Source organism: Diabrotica undecimpunctata, chromosome 6, assembly GCF_040954645.1.
Source record: "Diabrotica undecimpunctata isolate CICGRU chromosome 6, icDiaUnde3, whole genome shotgun sequence".
In the NCBI taxonomy this organism is placed as follows: Eukaryota; Metazoa; Arthropoda; class Insecta; order Coleoptera; family Chrysomelidae; genus Diabrotica; species Diabrotica undecimpunctata.
Window position 1 is genome coordinate 146,655,844 of NC_092808.1, and position 19,180 is coordinate 146,675,023.

At 33.2% G+C, this 19,180-nt stretch overlaps 1 protein-coding gene across 4 annotated transcripts; it reads right to left on the reverse strand.

Annotated features, from left to right (window-relative positions):
* Positions 1-1,829: 1,829 nt before the first annotated feature.
* Positions 1,830-19,180, reverse strand: LOC140444065 (presequence protease, mitochondrial). Of its 4 annotated transcripts, none has more exons than XM_072535684.1 (5): positions 19,062-19,180; positions 18,802-18,998; positions 16,429-16,623; positions 9,670-12,015; positions 1,830-2,655 (listed from the first exon to the last, which is right to left on the reverse strand). In XM_072535684.1, the coding sequence occupies exons 3-5, from the start codon at positions 16,452-16,454 to the stop codon at positions 1,914-1,916; spliced, it is 3,114 nt and encodes a 1,037-aa protein (XP_072391785.1). In that variant the 5' UTR covers positions 16,455-16,623; positions 18,802-18,998; positions 19,062-19,180; the 3' UTR covers positions 1,830-1,913. The 4 variants fall into 4 exon arrangements, with proteins under 4 accessions (XP_072391785.1, XP_072391788.1, XP_072391784.1 ...); XM_072535687.1 differs by lacking the exons at positions 18,802-18,998; positions 19,062-19,180 and adding exons at positions 16,204-16,374; positions 16,678-16,790; XM_072535683.1 differs by lacking the exons at positions 18,802-18,998; positions 19,062-19,180 and adding an exon at positions 16,678-16,790.

A 19,180-nucleotide genomic window follows, 5' to 3' on the forward strand; every position in this document is an offset into this window, starting at 1 on the left:
TTTTACTGATTATCACAACATGGTACTTAATATCGGTTAGTTAATATCTCCAAGTAACTAAAATTTAAAAATATAAATACAATCACACGAAAAAAAGTTTTTGAAGTTATACGTGGTTATACTTCTTGAACGAGCAGTCGACGTTGGAAATTTGCACGGGAGTGAATCGGTGAAATCATTACATATGTAAGATATGAGTAAGAGAGAGAAAGAAGATATATTTTCTCTCTTTCTCTATCGGGAATAAAAATGTTCCTTTTGTATATATATTTAATATTATATATAGCATTTTTCATAGAAAAATGCGTGCACGTCACAATTTATATAAAGTGACGTCACTTATATTTAAAATTTCCAGAACGTCAACCTTAAAGTTAAAATTTTCCTAACACAGCTAATAATACGAAACCCATACGGAACTGCTCGATCATTCATAGGCGTCAACATGGTATAATAATCAGAAAAATATAATCATCATTATATTGGGAATTTTAGAATTATATTGATTAAATAACCAAAAACATTTGTTAATATTAATATTATAAATTTTATGAAATAAGTCTTTAAGTCTAATATTTCACAAAATAACAATTTTAATTAAATAGATTAGACAATTGTACGCAACTGATACAGGAATACTTCAAATTTTATTGACAGTTCAGCGTGTGGCAAAAGTGTATAAAGTGTTGCCGCTTTTTTAGAGTAACAATTTTGTTTGTTTTGATTTCTTGCACAGTTTGATCATACTATAGTATATATTAATAAATTGTATTTATAAATATATATTAAATTTAGATTAATAGCTTTAAAAACTAATTATTGTTGTGTATTGTGATTGTGCTATGCCAGAACAAATAAATAGTATGTAGAAAGCTGATTAGCTTTCATATAAGATAGATTATTTTGAACAAGAAATAATGACGGGACGTTTTTACTATTAAAGCCCTAAAAGAGGTAAGTTTAAAATTTAGAATATATAATTTTGTATTAAAATGTTTTCTAATGGATTTTAGTGTGTTGCAGTAGTCTTAAAACTAAGTGTATTTACTGTTAATATAATAGTTTGACATTTTAAAAATTCCTCACTTATTAACTATTCTGATGTTTTGACAACGCTGTGGGGTTCTGACGTCGTAAATCTTGAATGACGTGCAAGCATTTTTATATGAAAAATGCTATAGCTTGTAATTTTTTCTAGGCAAAGGTATCGATGTATTTGGTGATAAAATGTCAATTTTGATCATTTTTATACTTTTAGTATAAAGTTTATGAGTTTACTTCTCAACTGACGATATATGAGACGCTGATTGAAATTCATGCCAACAAAAGTAAGTTTAACGTAATCTCCAATTTCCATAATCACGATACAAGATCTCGAGATGCTATTAGAGCACAACGTTTTAGGTTGACAAAGAGTATAAAAAATTCGACTGATGATGGTTTGTTTAACTTTTTTGCGGATGAAGTAAAAAGTCTTCAATTATCGTTTAAACTTAAAAACAAATCACACTTTTTAAAACATCGTTTCTATTCAAAAACAGAGTACCTAAGTACAGCTTTTATATAATAGTACTAGTTTGGTCAGAGTATTTGCCTATGACGATTTTTCATGTTTTTATATTTTTATTTAGCGTGTTTGTTTCTTAAATTGTTAAACTGTAATAAATATCTTTGTAATATTTAAATTCGCAAAAATTTTATATGTATGTATATAATAATTGTCACTATTCCTTTGACTTGTCAAAAACAAAATTATTTTTGTATATTGACTAAATAAATTCTATTCTATTCTATCTAAATTTGATAAGGGAAAAATAATAACTGGTATGCATATTGTAACGAAAAATATATTTATAATAAAAACAGTCTTAATATATTTGAAACAATACAAACAAGGTAGAATAATTTAAAATTTACAGATTACTTTCAACCACGGTCCACATTTCGTCTTTTCTCTTACTAACATCCATTTGTTCGGTCTTCGGTCCGAGTACAACCTTTCCCGTCTGTAACATATTGCCTGGACCCAAATATTTCTCAGCTACCTCTGTCAGATCGTTCTTGCCAACGCTCAACAATTCTGCCCTGTATCGCTGTTTAATATCTGTTGTTAGTCCTTTTAAGAATTCTTCATTTCCCTTCGAACTTGGAGGTATTGGAGTGTCAACAGATTGAAAAACGCCCAATTTTGCTTCGAATATGTCCTGTGGAGTGATTTTATCTATTTCAGATCGTATCCAGTTGTAGGAGTTATCAAAAACATCTAGCGTATCTAAATTTCGAGGATCTCTATAACTAAAGAAAGTAAATACTCCGTCGGATTGCACTCTCGCGCCCCCTCCATATGCTCCTTGTTTCTCCCTGAGTTCTGGATGTAAATACTTAGATGACAGCAATCGACTTAAGATCTTTAATTTCGCATAATCCGCATGTGTAAACGGGACTGTGAGTACAGCTTTACTACAGTAATTGACGGGTAAGTTGAGGACATGGTGCTGACAATTGACAGCTTCAGTCGGACTCCACACATCACCGACCACGAAAGTATCATCGGACTGTAAATGCGGAACTGTTGCTTGTGGAAGAGTGGCAATGAAGTTTTCGTAAGTACGAATGATATCTCTTTGATTGTCTGGCGTCAAATTCAGTGCAACCCTAAAAAATATATGATGTTAATTAATTTAAGTATTATAGCGTATCAAAATGTAATATTTGAACTTAAAAACATTACGATACAGGCTGGTATTCAAATACAAGAGAAACTATAAGAACAAGAGGAATCAAAATATTGCGAACGATTATATCACAAATATAAACGTTAAGTATCAAAGTGAAATTTACGATTCAGTAGAACACAGTTTTTATAAGAAATAGGAGCTGACAAGTTAAAATATTAAAACATAATAAAATGATTGAAATAATACGAGAAAGTAATACAATTTTCCAATTAACGAAAGTTAGGTAGAGGGAAAGAGTGAACAATTTTGTATTTCAAAAACATTGGTAATAATTTGAAAAAGTAACCTTTTTTGTTTCTATATTTATTCTTAACTCCAAACCCATTGGAAAGTATCGGATCCCTTTAACGCATAAAACCAAAAGGCTCGTACCGACCGACTGATTAACCAGCCTGTAAATGCAAAATTTCAGGAGTGGTGTAATTTGGAATTTGTTGCAAAAGTTAAAAAAACATTTAAAAAGTGCCAATCTTGCCAATCAAAACAGTTATAGTGTTAGATAATACATCAACACATCATCATGACTGCCATATAGATGACATAAAATTAGTTTTTCTTCCTCCTAATGTAACGAACTTAGTTCCATCGATGGACCAAAAGTTATCCAAAGCTTATAGATATAAAATTGTCTCTTAAATTCTGCATTATTCAAAGAGTAAAGTCAAAGGTTTTCTAGAAGTCATCAAAAAGATATTATTATATCAAGGATATTCTAGCTACAGCTAACATCGTATGCTCTTGCTTATTCGATAAGATCAGCAAAAGATGTTGATCTCTCTGAAATCTATTTCTAATTTTACGATTGAGTTTTTGGAAACCTAGCAAAGACAGCACGACAACAATTAACGAAAATATCTATTGGTACTGTCTCACCTTGCTCACGGGAAAACAGATCTTTTTTATATAGTGTCATGTTGAAACAATAAGAGTGTCTTAAAGCCTTTAAGCTGTGATGTTTTTGCATGCCTGATTGACTACAAGAAGGCTTTCGATAGAGTCAGGCATGAACAAATGATGGAAGTGCTAAAGAGGACAGGGATTGACGGAAGAGACCTAAAAATAATAGCTAACCTGTATTGGAATCAATCAGCGGTGCTCCGAATAGATGGAGAATATACAGATCAGGTCAAAATCTTAAGGGGAGTGAGACAGGGGTGCATAATTGCATCACTGATGTTCAATCTGTACTTAGAGCACATTTTTGAAGAGACTCTAAAAGATATTGATGAAGGCATCTCAATAAATGGAGGCAAGCTCCATAATCAGCTCAATAACCTGCGGTATGCAGATAACACAATAGTGTTTTCCAATACCATAGAAGAGCTGCAAACCTTAATGAACAAAACGAAAACCAGTAAAACATATGGACTGGATATAAACACCAGCAAAACCAAGTTAATGATCATCAACAAGGAAAACATAACTAGAGCAAAACTGTATGTGAACCAGATGAGAATTGAACGTGTCTCACAGTACAACTACTTGGGAACTCTAATCAATGAGTCGTGGGACAATACCCAAGAGATTAAATCTCGTATCGGAAAGGCTAAAAGTGCATTCTTGACTATGAGCTCTGTATTCAAGCGCCATGACCTCACCCTAGAAACAAAAATAAGGCTCCTTAAATGTTACGTGTACTCAGTGCTTCTGTATGGAGTAGAAACGTGGATATTGAAGGCGAAAACTCTATCAAAACTTTTGAGCTTTTGAGATATGGTTATACAGAAGGATCCTGAAGATACCATGAATAGACAAAGTCACCAATGAAGAAGTACTAGGGAGGATGAACACAACCGCGGATTTGGTCAACATCGTGAACGGCCGTAAGCTGCAGTATTTAGGACATATAATAAGAAATACTTGGGTCATGTGCTGAGAGGCGAAAGATATGAATTACTTCAAGTTATACTGGAAGGAAAAGTACAGGCCAAAAGATCAGTAGGAAGACACCAGAACTCGTGGCTGAAAGACCTGAGGAGATGGTTCGACCGCTCATCCGCAGAGATCTTTCGCGCAGCAGTTTCCAAAACTACAATTGCCATTTGGATCGCCAACCTTCGAAAGGAGACGGCGCAATGAGAAGAGAATAAGAAATCAATGCATTTTGCAAGGTAAAATTAAAGGAAAAAGAGCCCCAGGACGAAGAAGAATATCCTGGCTTACTAACCTGAGAGTATGGTATAGAAAGACCTCAACACAGCTATACCCTATAGCAACCAACAAAGTCATCATAGCCAGAATGATCGCCAACGTTCGGAACGGACAGGCACCCTAAGAAGAAGAAAGCGTTTAAAACATCATCCCAACTAAGGATTGTGGATTGAATAACTTACCAACAAATTTCAACACGATGATCTAATAACATCGGCAAACCTTTAATTGCATTTTCATCTGAAATGTTATCACAGTCTTTAAAAACCGTTATGGCGCTTATAAATGCTTCGACATCTTCATTTTAATTTGCAAAAAATTTGGAGGAATAATTTAAAGAGTTTCCACTTTTAGTAGAGCTTTGGACCTGATTTTGGATAACAACTTGCTAGCAATTAAATTTTGAAGTTTTCATCATTATAGGAGCACATGGAACAGCAGTCTCGTTCCGTTGCATCGTTACAGATCATTCACTAGGGTAAAAGAGTTCATTCTGAGCTAAAATCTGAAATTTCTGTGAATTTTGAAGCACTTCTGAGTTTATACTTGCTCATTAAACGATATCCGGATCACGGGAGAGTCAAAACTAATATACAGCACAATTAATCCAAAATATTGTAATAGTAGCACGACAAGGTAGTTTAAAAGGATATTCAATTGCAAAGAGTATATACACTCTTGAACCTAGTCAGTGTAAGTTATGCACTTAAATTCATAAAACAACAGTCTCACAAAGTTTGAGAGTTCTTTTCCTTCGTACAAAAGGTACTGATTCTTGTGTTGACGAGGTCCGACGTTGGGCAGCCAGTTGTAAGATTGATAAACTAAGAAAATGTCTATTTCAATTGAAATACATTTGGGTGAGATCTGTTGATGTTGTAATTAACAAATGAGCACTGATAGTAAAAGAAAATGCATAATATCAGCCGAACAAGCAGTAACATAATAAATACAAGTCATTGACATGACCACATTTGCTCAACCATATCATTTTAGTTCATTTCAAATCTGACAAGATTTGGCACACGGTAATAAAGTAGAAGACAAAAAAGACATAAACCAAAATATGCAAGCAAGAACGTTCACCTAACTTAACCTATTCTAACTAAACTAACTACACTACCATTCTGTACATTAAAAGAAGAACTACGATGGGGGAGGAACTAGGATTACTTTTCGCACCTAGGGGTCATTCAAGGTGACTCAAAGACAAAAAGGGTAGACCACGGAAAGTATAGGTAGCAAGGTAAAATATTTGGCGATTTAACACAGATAACGAGCTTAAAACCTACACTAGAGTTTTAAGTTACTCATTTTAATAAACTTACGAATAATTTTACACACCTTATACATATTTAGTAATGGCAAATGAAGTAGATTAAAAGGGGGGTATAAGTTTTGTAATAATAAACTATTCATAAGTTCCTGTCTTTGTATTTCAAATTTACTACAAGCATAAAAAATGTGATCTAAGCTCCAAACCAGATTGCAAGTTTCACAAAGTTTGGTGTTGACTACACCAATTTTATAGAAGTGTTAAGGAAAGCTTGCATGTCAGAATTTCAGCCCACAAATGGCCACAATATTATTTCTTGTAAAATCATAATCTTGATGTCACAAAAATTTCGGAATACTTGGATGTAACAGTGTATATCGTGTGAGGTTATTAGAACAATAGTTTTTCTAATGTAATTCTCATGTTCTCTTAAAGTTACTTTTAGTTGCATTAAGTATTACAGTACATTATGCTACATTAAGTTACATTAAATATTCTTGAGAGATGTATCCCCCTGAAAATATCTATTTCTTCTGGCAGTTGACCTTCGATTCTAAGTTTGACTTTCTAATTCCCTTATAAATGATATTATTCTGATGCCACGGGCGTCAATGTTCTTTGTTTTTAGAATGTTAATTAATTTGTCGTGTTGTATCCTGTCAAAGCCTGTCCGTCAGAATAGCATGGACACAGAAGAAAACTAACACAGAAGTATTGCGAGAAATGGGCAAAGAATGCGAAATAATAAACACAATAAAAATAAGAAAGTTACAATATCTGGGACACGTAATGAGGGGAAAGCGATATGAACTGCTAAGGCTGATAATACAGGGAAAGATAAGAGGAGGAAGGAGTATAGGAAGGATAGTGTCATGGTTGAAGAATTTAAGGGACTGGTTTAAATGCAGTTCTATAGAACTCTTCAGAGCAGCAGTAGATAGAGTAAAGATAGTGATGATGATATCCAACCGCCGATCGGGAGACGGCACTTAAAGAAGAAGATCCTGTCAAAAGCCTTTTCAAAATCAATGAGGCTTATGTAAACCTCGTGGTTCATTTATAGATTTCTTTGCATAAGCACATTTACTACAGTGCCCATGCCCTGTCTAAAGCCTAGTTGGTTGTCGCTAATTATTTCATCATCAACTTTTTATAAATCCTATTATGGATTATCCTCAGGAATAATACTTTACAGTTATTTTCCCTTTTCATCTATGATTAAGTTGTGGACCTAATTACACATTTTAGTGATCAAAATGAAATTAGGTGTTTCATCTGGATATTACTTTTAAGTGGATATTTCTCATTTCCTCGAAGGTATATGTACTGGGAAAACAACGATGACTCAGGGTGTCCGCTATTTGATATAATCAATAAACATTTTCATATATTTCTTCAATTTGAAGAACATTACAGTGTTGATGAAGCGATGGTCCCTTACTATGGGCAGCATGGTTCAAAACAGTTTATCCGAGGTAAACTCATTAGATGGGGCTATAAACTATGGGTCGGGACCACAAAACTGGGATATGTCGAGTGGTTTGAACCTTATTAAGGTGCTACCACTCCACTTTCTGATACATACAAGGAATTAGGATTAGGAGCCAGTGTCGTATTGTCATTTGCCGATAAATTGCAGTCTGATAACCCCGTTGCGCCGTTTCACTTGTTCTGTGATAATTTTTTACCCCACTTCCATTATTACGTGAGCTAACAGCAAGAAATTTAAAATGCACTGAAACAATTCGAGAAAATAGAGTTCCGGGTTGTCCCCTGAGAGAGCTTTTCAATAACGATCAGAGGGGTGTATTTGAATACTCACTCGCAGAAGACGAAAATATAATAGTATGTAAATGGAACGACAATAATGTTGTTACTATTGTATCAAATGCTACTTCACCACTGCCAACCCTACAGGCGAAAAAATATCCGCAGAAAGAAAAGAATACTCATCCCACAGCCATTTATGACGAAAAAAATATAATGAAAATGTGGGAGGAGTAGACCGTGCAGACCAAAACATAAGATTAGACAGAATAGGTATAAGAAGCAAAAAATGGTACTTTAGTTTATTTTCGCACTGCCTTGATATAGCAGAGCACAATGCCTGGCAATTGCATAAAAGTAATCGTGGGAAAATGGATCATCTTGCATTCAGAAGATGCATATCGTCAGGTTTACTGGAAATGTATAAGAAAACAACTAAACGTGGATCGTCAAAAAAAAGTCCAACTTACACATTTTGCGTCAAGGTACGATAGATTAGACCATATCGTCATTTATCAAGAAAAACAAACAAGGTGTGATGTATGTCATAAGCAGGCAGCGTTGTCATATGTAACAAGTGCGATGTTGCACTTAACCCTAAATCATAACAAAGAATAACTTTAATTTTTATGCTTAGTTTCATTTATTGTATAATGAAATCATTGATCCTTAAGTAGCTTGGATTCCTACTGTTGATTATAACGTACACCTAATAACTCAAAAACAGCCAAACTAAATGAAAAATTTTATTTGTAAAACTTGTATATAATTGAATAATAAAGCCATTTATGGCAGAATTTATTAAAAATTTTAAGGTAAATAGTTTTAGGAGTATCTGGGTTAATCTTCTTTAAAAACATGGCAAGGAAATGTTAAAACTTATGCCGTTGTGCTAACACAAGGTTTCTTATTTTTGTTTCCTAGTCTTATATAAATTTTTATTCACCTTTTTGGGTGAGATTTCCCGAACTACCCGAACCTCATTCAAGCCAGTTGAATCCAACAACCACACGAACTACAATCCATCCAACTGTATGAAGCATACCATCAGGTCAACTGCATGAAGTCAATAATATAGGCAACACCAATGTCATAAGTACCATTTTCAAATTTTTGTACGGCTGTCGACAGGATTTGCTTTGTTTTTTTTTTATTAGTACTAAAATTTAATTTCATTCTTAATGTACTATAAATATGATTAGTTAATATCCTCTTTTATTTGACATTCCTACACCTGAGGAACTGAGCTAAAGTCTTAAACAATTGGCTCCCAACGTTAGTTGCAGTTTTATTGGTACACATTGGCTCCCAACTTTTTAAGGGTAGTTAAATTGTTACAAATGTAAGAACTTATACTGTCCACAATTTAACCTACCTACACCAATGCAAACTAAGCCCCATTCAATCGGAATTTATCAAATTTAAGACAAAGACAAAAGTGGGAGACGTTACAATGTCTAATGAAAAAATTTAGATGGAATTTACAGGTTATTCAAAAACAACTCCACAAAACGATGGAAGTCGAACTAAGCAGATAATCTATTGACGATCATGAAAATCAGAACACATCAAATGATAACACTAGAAAAGTAGCAATGGGAGGGAGAAATTAAGTGGAGATTCCACTCTTTCTTGGAAAATGTTTCATGTAAACTTTCTACTTTCGTCAGTACTATTTCAGACATAAACAAGTAATTGTTATAGCATGCAATACATAATAAATATTTGAATACTTACCTCATTTTCTTCTTGTCAAACAAAATCTCCGCTATATTCAAAATTTCTTTGAGTATAGCTTTGTAGTTAGATGTACTGACGAGACTCTTCATGTACGATATGTGTTGTAAACCACTCAACAATTCCACCTGATAGGCCGTTCCCGAGACGAGACTCGAAGCTGCCTGCATTGCGTATACATGTCCAGAATCTGTTATACCATTCGACAAATTTGACATGTACAATTCTACTAGCATCTTGAACCTATCAACGTCCTTTAGTCCCCTCATTGTGAATAGCTGATTCCAAATGTCCCACATACTTTCAACGTTTCTTTCTAAAGCGTAACTGCTAAGAAGTAAGCTCGGTTGGTAGGTGTGCAAGCTGTATAAGCTTTCTCCGATGTGATTAATCAATGACAAACCACCTGTCTTTCTGTTTATCAGACTGTCAAACTCTTTGTAGTTAAGCTTGTCAGTGCCTAATTTATTAACCGTGAAGCAGAATAAAGGTAGAAGCATCTGCTGATCTGGAGACAAATAATTTGTATTGAGCAATGCTTTAAAATACACTATCCCATTTGAATTCACTTTGTTGATTTGGGTAGGTACATTGTTCAAGGAAACTTTTTCCATATCGACTTTTTCTACATCAGAACTAATATCATCAATGAACAAAGTTGGTAAAAGTTCAGTTCTTGTAGGTTCCATCTGTTGTTTTTGTAGTTCTAATGCTTTTTCATAAATAACTTTCTTATCGTTACTTGACAAGCCTTTGGTTTTCTTCTTAATTAGCTGGTTTTCCGCTTTGGCTAATTCAACATCAAATTCTTTGTCTGCAGACATTGTCAATATAAGTTTATGTTTGTTATCTTTAAAAATCTTTCTCACGTTGTCTTGCAAAAACTTCGGATTTGCTTTTATGTCGTTTTTCAATCTGTCTATTAATTTCTTACTTTGTAAATGTTCTATTATGTTTTCAGTGTGATTCCAAGCCGTAGATATACCAAATAAGAGACCTAAACCGTAATTGCTACCTTCGTGTGCCAAAGAAATTTCGTAACTGTGCAAAACCGATTCAATGTGATGGGGTTCAAATCCTTTTTCTATAACCTTATCCACAGTTTGCTCGAAAATAGATATCACTTTATCAAAATCTTCTTTTTTAACAAACTGCAAACCTATTGTAACCATTGCATCTCGAGGTTGACTATCAAAGCCAGTGCTGGCAGTAAATCCCCCAGAAATATTAGGCTCGATCATACTTTCATAAAAAGGAGAATTTGGACCTTTTATCAATAGGTTTGTCAAAAAGTCAACTACTAATGTTTGATAAGCGTCCGTAGTGTCAGAAGCTAACACCGATATCGAGATTGTATTCTGCTTTTCGAAAGGAGCGCCCAAAACGTCATAACGACATTTGATGTGTTCTCTTTTTGGCGCCTCCCATCTCTTCTCCTTAGGCACTACTGTATGTGTAGGAGGGGAGTATTCATATTTGTTCAAATATTCTTTATCAATGTATTCCAATGAAGGCAATAATGGAAAGTTTCCGTAAGAATACAGTCTACTATTACTCGGATGGTAATGTTGCTTGTGGAAGTTCTTCAAATCGTTCCAAGTAAGGTTTGGTATTTCTTGTGGGTCTCCACCGGATATAACTCCGTAAGTATGGGAAGGGAGAATAAGATTTTGTAGTTTTTGGCCAAGTATCGAGTCGTTTGATGCAAAAACTCCCTTCATCTCGTTATAAACAATTCCTTTGATAATAATATCGCTGTTTATATCATTCGGAACGACGTTTTCGAGCCTCCATCCCTCTTGCATAAAATCGAGTTCTTTTAATTGTGGTCTAAATACTGCATCTAAATAAACTTTTTGCAAGTTTAAGTAATCCGTATAATTTAGTGTGCTAAAGGGATACATTGTATAATCAGGTCCAGTAAGAGCATTCATAAACGTAGCTAAAGATCTGTTCAACATTTTAAAAAACGGATCTCGTACAGGAAATATTTCCGATCCACATAACACAGTGTGTTCTAAAATGTGCGGCAAACCAGTGCTATTCATAGGTGTTGTTCGTAAATTTACAGAAAATACATTATTAGAGTCATTTCTATATAAATGCAGGTACTGGGCTTTGGTTTTCTCGTGTAATAAGTACAAGGCGGTTGTTTTAAGCTCGGGAATACTTTCTATGCGTTTCGCTTCGAATCCATGATACTTTCCTCCGACTTTAAACAAATGTATATCAGAGGTAGATGTTTGTCTCGTTTTCGCTAGATTAGTTACTCCTCTAGTTATTCTTCGGTAAATATCGAGAGTCGTGAAGGAAGTTCTGCTGATTTTACTAGACCACATGATTGATCTACAAATAAAAAAATTATAATTGGATATCTATTTACCAACTGTGCCTTCAGATGAAAGAATCATAAAAACACCAAGTGTGGATGTTTGTACAACAAAAAAATCGTCCAGTGTAATTTCACAGGTTAAAAATAGTCTTAAAAACTATATATTCGTTCATATGGAGAAACACACAAGTTGAAATATAAGTCAGTAGAACCCCGATTTTCCGTGCTCTACGGGAAGGGACGTTGCACGGATTATTGAAAAGCACAGATAATCTAAATATTTATTTCTTACATATATATGTACATCTGCGGTCACTGAATAGTTTACACCTTAATTTTTACATTGTAATACTGTAAAATCGCAGTGTCGTACTTCTTCTTCTTCTTTACGTGCCATCTCCGCGACGGAATTTGGCAATCATCATGGCTATTCTGATCTTAGTCGTTGTTTATTACATGCTCGGTACATGATATATTCAAGATTCTTCTATATACCCACAGTTCAAATGCTTTCAACTTTTTAGTAGTTGACGCGTTAAGTGCCCATGCTTCTATCCCGTAAAGCAGAGTCGAGAAAATATAACACTTTGCCAGCCTAATTCTCAAGTCTAATTTCAGTTCTCTTGCACAACGTACCTTTCTCATTTTATTGAAGCATGTTCGTGCTTTCTCTATTCGAACTTTGATTTCTTTGGAGTAACCGTTTGTGTGATTAATTATAGTGCCAAGATAAACGTAGTTTTTATCTTTTTCTAAAGTTTTACCGTTAATTGTCACGTTTTCATTATTTTGGGTTTTTGATATCCTCATAAATTTAGTTTTCTTGATGTTTATTGATAATCCATGTTCTTCTCCATATTCAACTATCTTGTTCATTAGCTTTTGGAGGTCTTGGAGGTTGTCTGCTATTATGATAGTATCGTCCGCATATCTAATGTTAATTGGTGTTCCATTGACCTTTATTCCTGCTGTTTCTCCCTCAAGAGCTTTTTTCATAATTTCTTCATTGCATGAGCATGTATTGCGTAGTAGTGGTGACAATACACACCCATGTCGGACTCCTCTTTTAATTTCGAACTCTTCTGATGTGTGTTCATTAATGCGTATGTGTGCCTGCTGTTTATAATGTAGATTTGTTATAATTCGAAAGTCATTGTATTGTATTTAAGAGGACATCCATGTACTCATTTTCTATTATTTTAAGGATATCAATCCCCAGTTGACCTGGCCCTGGGCTTTCCCGTTTCTGGTGTTCTTTAGAGCGTACAATATTTCTTCCTTTGTAATTTCTATACTTGTTTCCCTGTCCACGAAAGATATGTCTTGTAGGCTTCCTCTTTCGTCGTCGAAGAGCTCTTCCACATATATTCTTTCCATCGTTTTAGCTTTTCGTCAGTCGTTATCATAGAATTTCCATTTTTATCTAAAAGAGTTGTGTTGTGGTTTCTTTTTTGCAGCCATACCATTTCTTTAACCTTTTTATTTAGGTTGAATAGGTTGTATTTGTTCTGAAAATCTTCTATCTCTTTACATTTTTCCTCATAGTAAATTTGTTTTGCCTCTCTTATCATTTTTGATTTCATTGTTAATGATTTTGTAATTGTGACTGTCTTTGTTCTTGGCTTGTCTTCTTTTTTACATCCTGCCGAGTATTTCATCGGTCATCCATTTGTCTCTCATTCTTATAGATTCTTTTAATAGTTCTTTCCATGAAATGAAGAGGTAGTTTTTTAATGGATAAATTCTGTTGGAGTTTGTTTTCTATATCAGCTTCTTTCGGTTTTCTAATATCTAATTTTGGAGTTCTTTGGGATTTTCTAATATGTTTAAGCTTAATAGTGACATTAGCGATTAGTGGGTTATGGTTGATGTGACATCTGCTCCCGGATGTCGTACAGATTTGCTTAATGTCAAAGCGCTTGTCAAAAATTTCGCACGTATTGAAAAATAAAATAAAACGCTATGAAACGCGTCCAAGATGACTAGAATGCATTTGAATCACGCGCAACAAACAAAAGCATTTGCCAAACTCAAAGAACAGCAAAAACTTCTTTCTATAATTTCCAGTTTGTTACATTTTGTAAAGTAGATTTATTTTATTTTGGTTTTTTAATTTTAATCAACCTATTCTGTCAGGGTACGCCACTGGTAACGTCACTTTGACGTAAAATGTGCGTTTAAACGAGGTAAAAACTCATAAAATTCTTCTATTAGATATATAAGGGTGTAAGCTATTCAATGACGGCAGCTGTACATATGTATGTCATACATATGTACTTACCATAAAAAGATATCAGAAACAAAATAAGTCTCATAAATTCAAACTAACTTTTAAAGAGGACTTTTATTTTCTACAATTTTAAAGAATCAATTTTTGTTTTTTTTATGTAAAAACATTTCTTAGTATCATAGAAATACTGTCCTAAAATTTTATTAAGAAATTAGAAATAGAAACGAAGTTATAATATTTGTGGGAAAAATTGAAACAACAAGAAAAATTGTTTGGACCCCACAAACAAACTTCAACTGTAACTAAACATGTGATAGATCAAATCGTCAAATATCAGGAATAGTGTTAAGTCTATCCTAAAACCAATGCAGACAATATAAGAAAGTCTAAGATTGTTCAAAGATTCAAGAGAACCTTTTTCCATTTTAGGAATTTACTGTATTTCCTGTAGTTATGAATCAGTATATAGTGAAATAACAAAACATGGTGTAAAATAACTATCCACAGATCAGGAATGTTATCTAAATCCTAAGACACCCATTCAATTTTAATATTAAAAAGAAGGATCCGCATCAAAACACCAAAAATTTCAATTCATGCCATCAAAAAGAGGCCTGGGATACAAAAATAGCATACATATTCAACAAAATACCCTAGTTAGCAGTTAATATCAGCTCCAATCGCTACTGCATTGACTTTGTCTACCACGGGCGTTGGAAAAAAATAATGCTGTGGGCTATAACAAACATGATCCACAAAACAATGTATAATTACATTAATTTGGTTTAAAAATGGTTTTAATATATACCAAATGTGTTGGTTGCCTTACAGACTAAAAGGAAAGCTTTTGATAATGTAAATGAACACATTTTGAAATTAGTATTTGACAAAAATTCATTTTATAAATAAAACACTGAAAACTACTGATTGGTAAACCAAATTTATTAATAAACATGAAAAAAATGTCCATAATGCCCAGTGCTAAATGAGCTTAGGAGAGGAGCATTATTTATCCCAAACCATTAATTAATAATTAGGTCACGATAGAGCTAAATATTTTTATAGTGCCAACAAAACAGTCATAATATTAATTAAGTGTCCCCATTGAACAAATGCTTGTTTTCTTGTTGTCTTTTGTATTTCACTAATCTAACTTGGTGAAGTTATCTATTTAACGAAGTACTCTTTGATGGTTCATTTAATAAGTACTAGGTGATGATCATATCTATTTAGGTCTGCACATACAATCGACCATGATAGATCGCACCTTAAAAGAAGAATCCCATCCCAGGAATCACAGGGTGGAAGTGACTTTGCTAAACAAACTGGCCAAAAGAAGAAAAATTTACTATATTTTGCTCATACATTTATCTCCTAGGACTTATGTATCAGTTCCATGCACAGTTATTTTTGCACAACCCTTTTTAAGTTTAAAGTAAAATTTAATGGTAATGAATTGCTCACAACTCAAAGTTATTTTCCAATCAAACCAATAAAAATACAATGTAAACGCACTATTATGAACTAGATAGTCCCTGCTTGTAACTACAGTACACAACCAGTTATTGGAACATTTTGGTGTTAAATAGTACTATCTTAACCAACAAAAAAAAACAATATTTACAATCATAAGTAAATGAAGAATAATTCATTGACATAAATTTCATCTCCATAGAGATCGTACCCTCTTACTAAACTAGTACCCAATGTATGAATTAAATCATTTAACTAGTTTACTACACTTTTTAGCCATGAGGAACTAATCTAATTGCTACTTATTCCGATAAAAGTAAGCTGGTACACTGTTACTCTTGCAACATTATGCAATATCTTTGAAAATCTATATCCACAACTTCAACTTCAGTATAAAGAAAACAATGTGTGGAAAGATACGAAACTGGGATTTAAAAATACTTATTAAAAAAAGGCAGTACAAAACACAAATTTGCAATACTTAACTATTATTACTTACCACAAAATTAACTGTTCTTACAATTTGACAATGGTATACATAACCTCAAACCGTAACTTAGGGATCAAAATATTCTGTTTCCGTTATTTCAGGACTAGTGTAATTTGCAATTTCCACAAAGAAAACTTTGTACAAAATATTCTGTTCTGTTGTATTCGTATGTGTTACATTCTAGAGACAAAAATAAAATCAAATAAAATATATTTCCAAGGATTTAACGCTTACCGTTTCAAATTGAAAAGGTTGTACATCAAAACATTCCGTGCAATCAAAAATTACAGCTGTATTGTCTGTTGATAATCTTAAATCACACTTTTTGCACTGATATTCTGGTTCAGGTATTTGATGAAGACTAATACTGATTTGAGAATCTTCTGATGGAGGAATAAGTGCATAAGTTGGACATTCGATGAAGGGCTTCTGTAACAAATAATTGAATGAAGAGGAATTAAAAATAAAACTGCGACAACTTACACAAAATGATTTAAACTAATTTGGTAAATACCCAAATTCAAATCCAACGCCGACAAAAATCAAATCAAAAAATTATTTGAAATTTACTTGAATCTGTCAATGTCAACTGTCAGCTTAATTAGAATTTGGAAGTGTATACAATACCAATCTCCCAATGTATAACAAATTATTTTATATTGGTACCAAAAAAGGTTTTAATAATACTCAAAAAATATGAGTATATTGATAATACCGTTAAATTTGTATAGGTAAATAAATAAGATATTATAGAGGTTTTATGATTATGGATAACAGGAAGCTGGATTGCAAGTTAGAAACTTGGAAACGTTTAGAGGGGATATTTGTCCGGCAGCGGACACAGATGGTTTTATGGTGATAAGCGGCTACATACCTTTAGTTCTGTATATAATGTATTCAAAGACGTAATATTTTTCGATGCCTTTTCTTACATTTTCTATTTACATATGTCGTTCAATCGTCGTGCATATTTTGCTGTCCTCGTTTTAATATTGCTTCATCTATTTAGGTAGTTTCTCCAGGAGCTTCTCTATTTTGTTTATTTTCTGTTCATTTTCAAAACTGTAAACCACCTTATAAGGATTCAGTTATACAATTGCTGTTCTTGCTGATCTGACCTTCGTTACATGTATACTATCGATGCTTTTGTCGGTATTGCACCTCAGATACTTAGTTTTCATTTTTAGTAATACTCATTCATCTATAAATGTTCTACCTCATTTTCTATGTTTACGAGGTATTCTGTTTTACGAAGCTAATCTCCAGCTTGTATTATTTTATTATTTTTTTTTAGCTTCCTTATTATGTAACTCTGATCTTCAGAGTCTTGTGTAATTACTGCTTATAAATCAGCACAGCTTAATTTGCATAAATTCCAATCCATTCGATTTTTTCCTTGATTTTAATACGTTTTATAAGTATATTTTAAATAGTACTAGATATGCAGAGCATTTTGCAAAAAACCCTTTATTGTATTGATGTTTATTATACTTCAGTTTAATCTACACCTTTAATAGTATTTGTAAAAATGTTAGCATAAGATTACTTAAGTGCTTAACGCTTGATTCTAGTTCAAGGTGTATACCTATCTATACTGTATCAAACTGGTAATCATTTGATGCTTCTAATATATCGTAGTACCAGTAAGCGTAGGGTGAACTAAATATCATAAAAATCATTCATCATTATAAATAGATATTACTTTTTCCAAAGCCAGATTGAACAGTATACAGGAGAGAGGCGATCCCTGACATAGACAATTATTTGTTGTAAAAGATTTATACTGTTCTCCCTGGATTCGTAATTCAAATTCAACTTCTTCGTGGGTTAGTTTTGTTAAACTTACCAACTGATTTGATACTTCTAAGTCTTTCATCGCTCTGAACATTTCTCTTATATTTACGAAGTCGTAGGTTGCCTTGTTGTATAGTATGTGGTAAGTATATGTACCATATTCCAATGTTTTTTTTAAATTTGTCTCGGGTTTGCAGTTTGATGAATTGTCGTCGAATATTTGTTATGCATATGGTGCCTTACGGTGGTATAGTATGGTGGAGAATATGTTTTACGCATAATTCCCCTGTAGTTAAAGCATTCAAAGATATCTCCTTTTTTGTATAGCGCTTCTTCTTTTTATAGAGAACTTTATCTAGAGACGTCTCTGTTTTACCGCATGAAAAAGCTCGCCAGTATATCGATCGTGCAAAGGATTCTTATTTTCCAATTTTTTTTTTTCACATAGCCAGCTTTTCTCCAGAATTTTCATGTTCCTTCCAGTGGTAAATGATCTCTCGCTGCTTCAGTACTTTATCTTTAATCATCCCGTCTATATGTTCGTTCCACTCCATTCACAAATCACCTACCTCATTCCATTCTTCTATGTCTGTTTATTGAATAATGTTTTCTATTTCACATAAATGTACCTTACCTCTGTGCTTCTTGCCCTACTTCTAACGATTTTTCATGAATTCAGAGGATTTTCATTTATCCGGTTTTCAATATACCTCCGTATTCTTGCATCAGGTTGGGTTTCTACAGTTTCAATGTTTCAGTTTTGTCGTTAAATATATTAGATTTAATTTATGTTGTGACAAAAATATTACTTACTGTAATCTTGGTATCATTATGAAGATCCATAGGACATTTTCCAATAAGTTTATCCAAGTGGGAATGTTCTATACAGGGAAATGGATTTGTGTCTTTATCTAGCACGTCTACATTGAACTGCAACTCATCTCCGTATGGATATTGTATATTGCTGGGCGCTATATATATGCCGGTAGTATTAACAATATCATTTGACTCTAAAAATATAAATTATTAGATTTATATACAGTTTTACAAATTATATTGATATGTTGTCGTACTTGCAAACTGAATTGTAACTATGAGATAACTAAATAGCAACAATTTGTTCATTTGAAATAACACTGAGAATTTGGAAAGTGGTGTTTTGACAAATTAAATATTTAATTATAGACTTTTG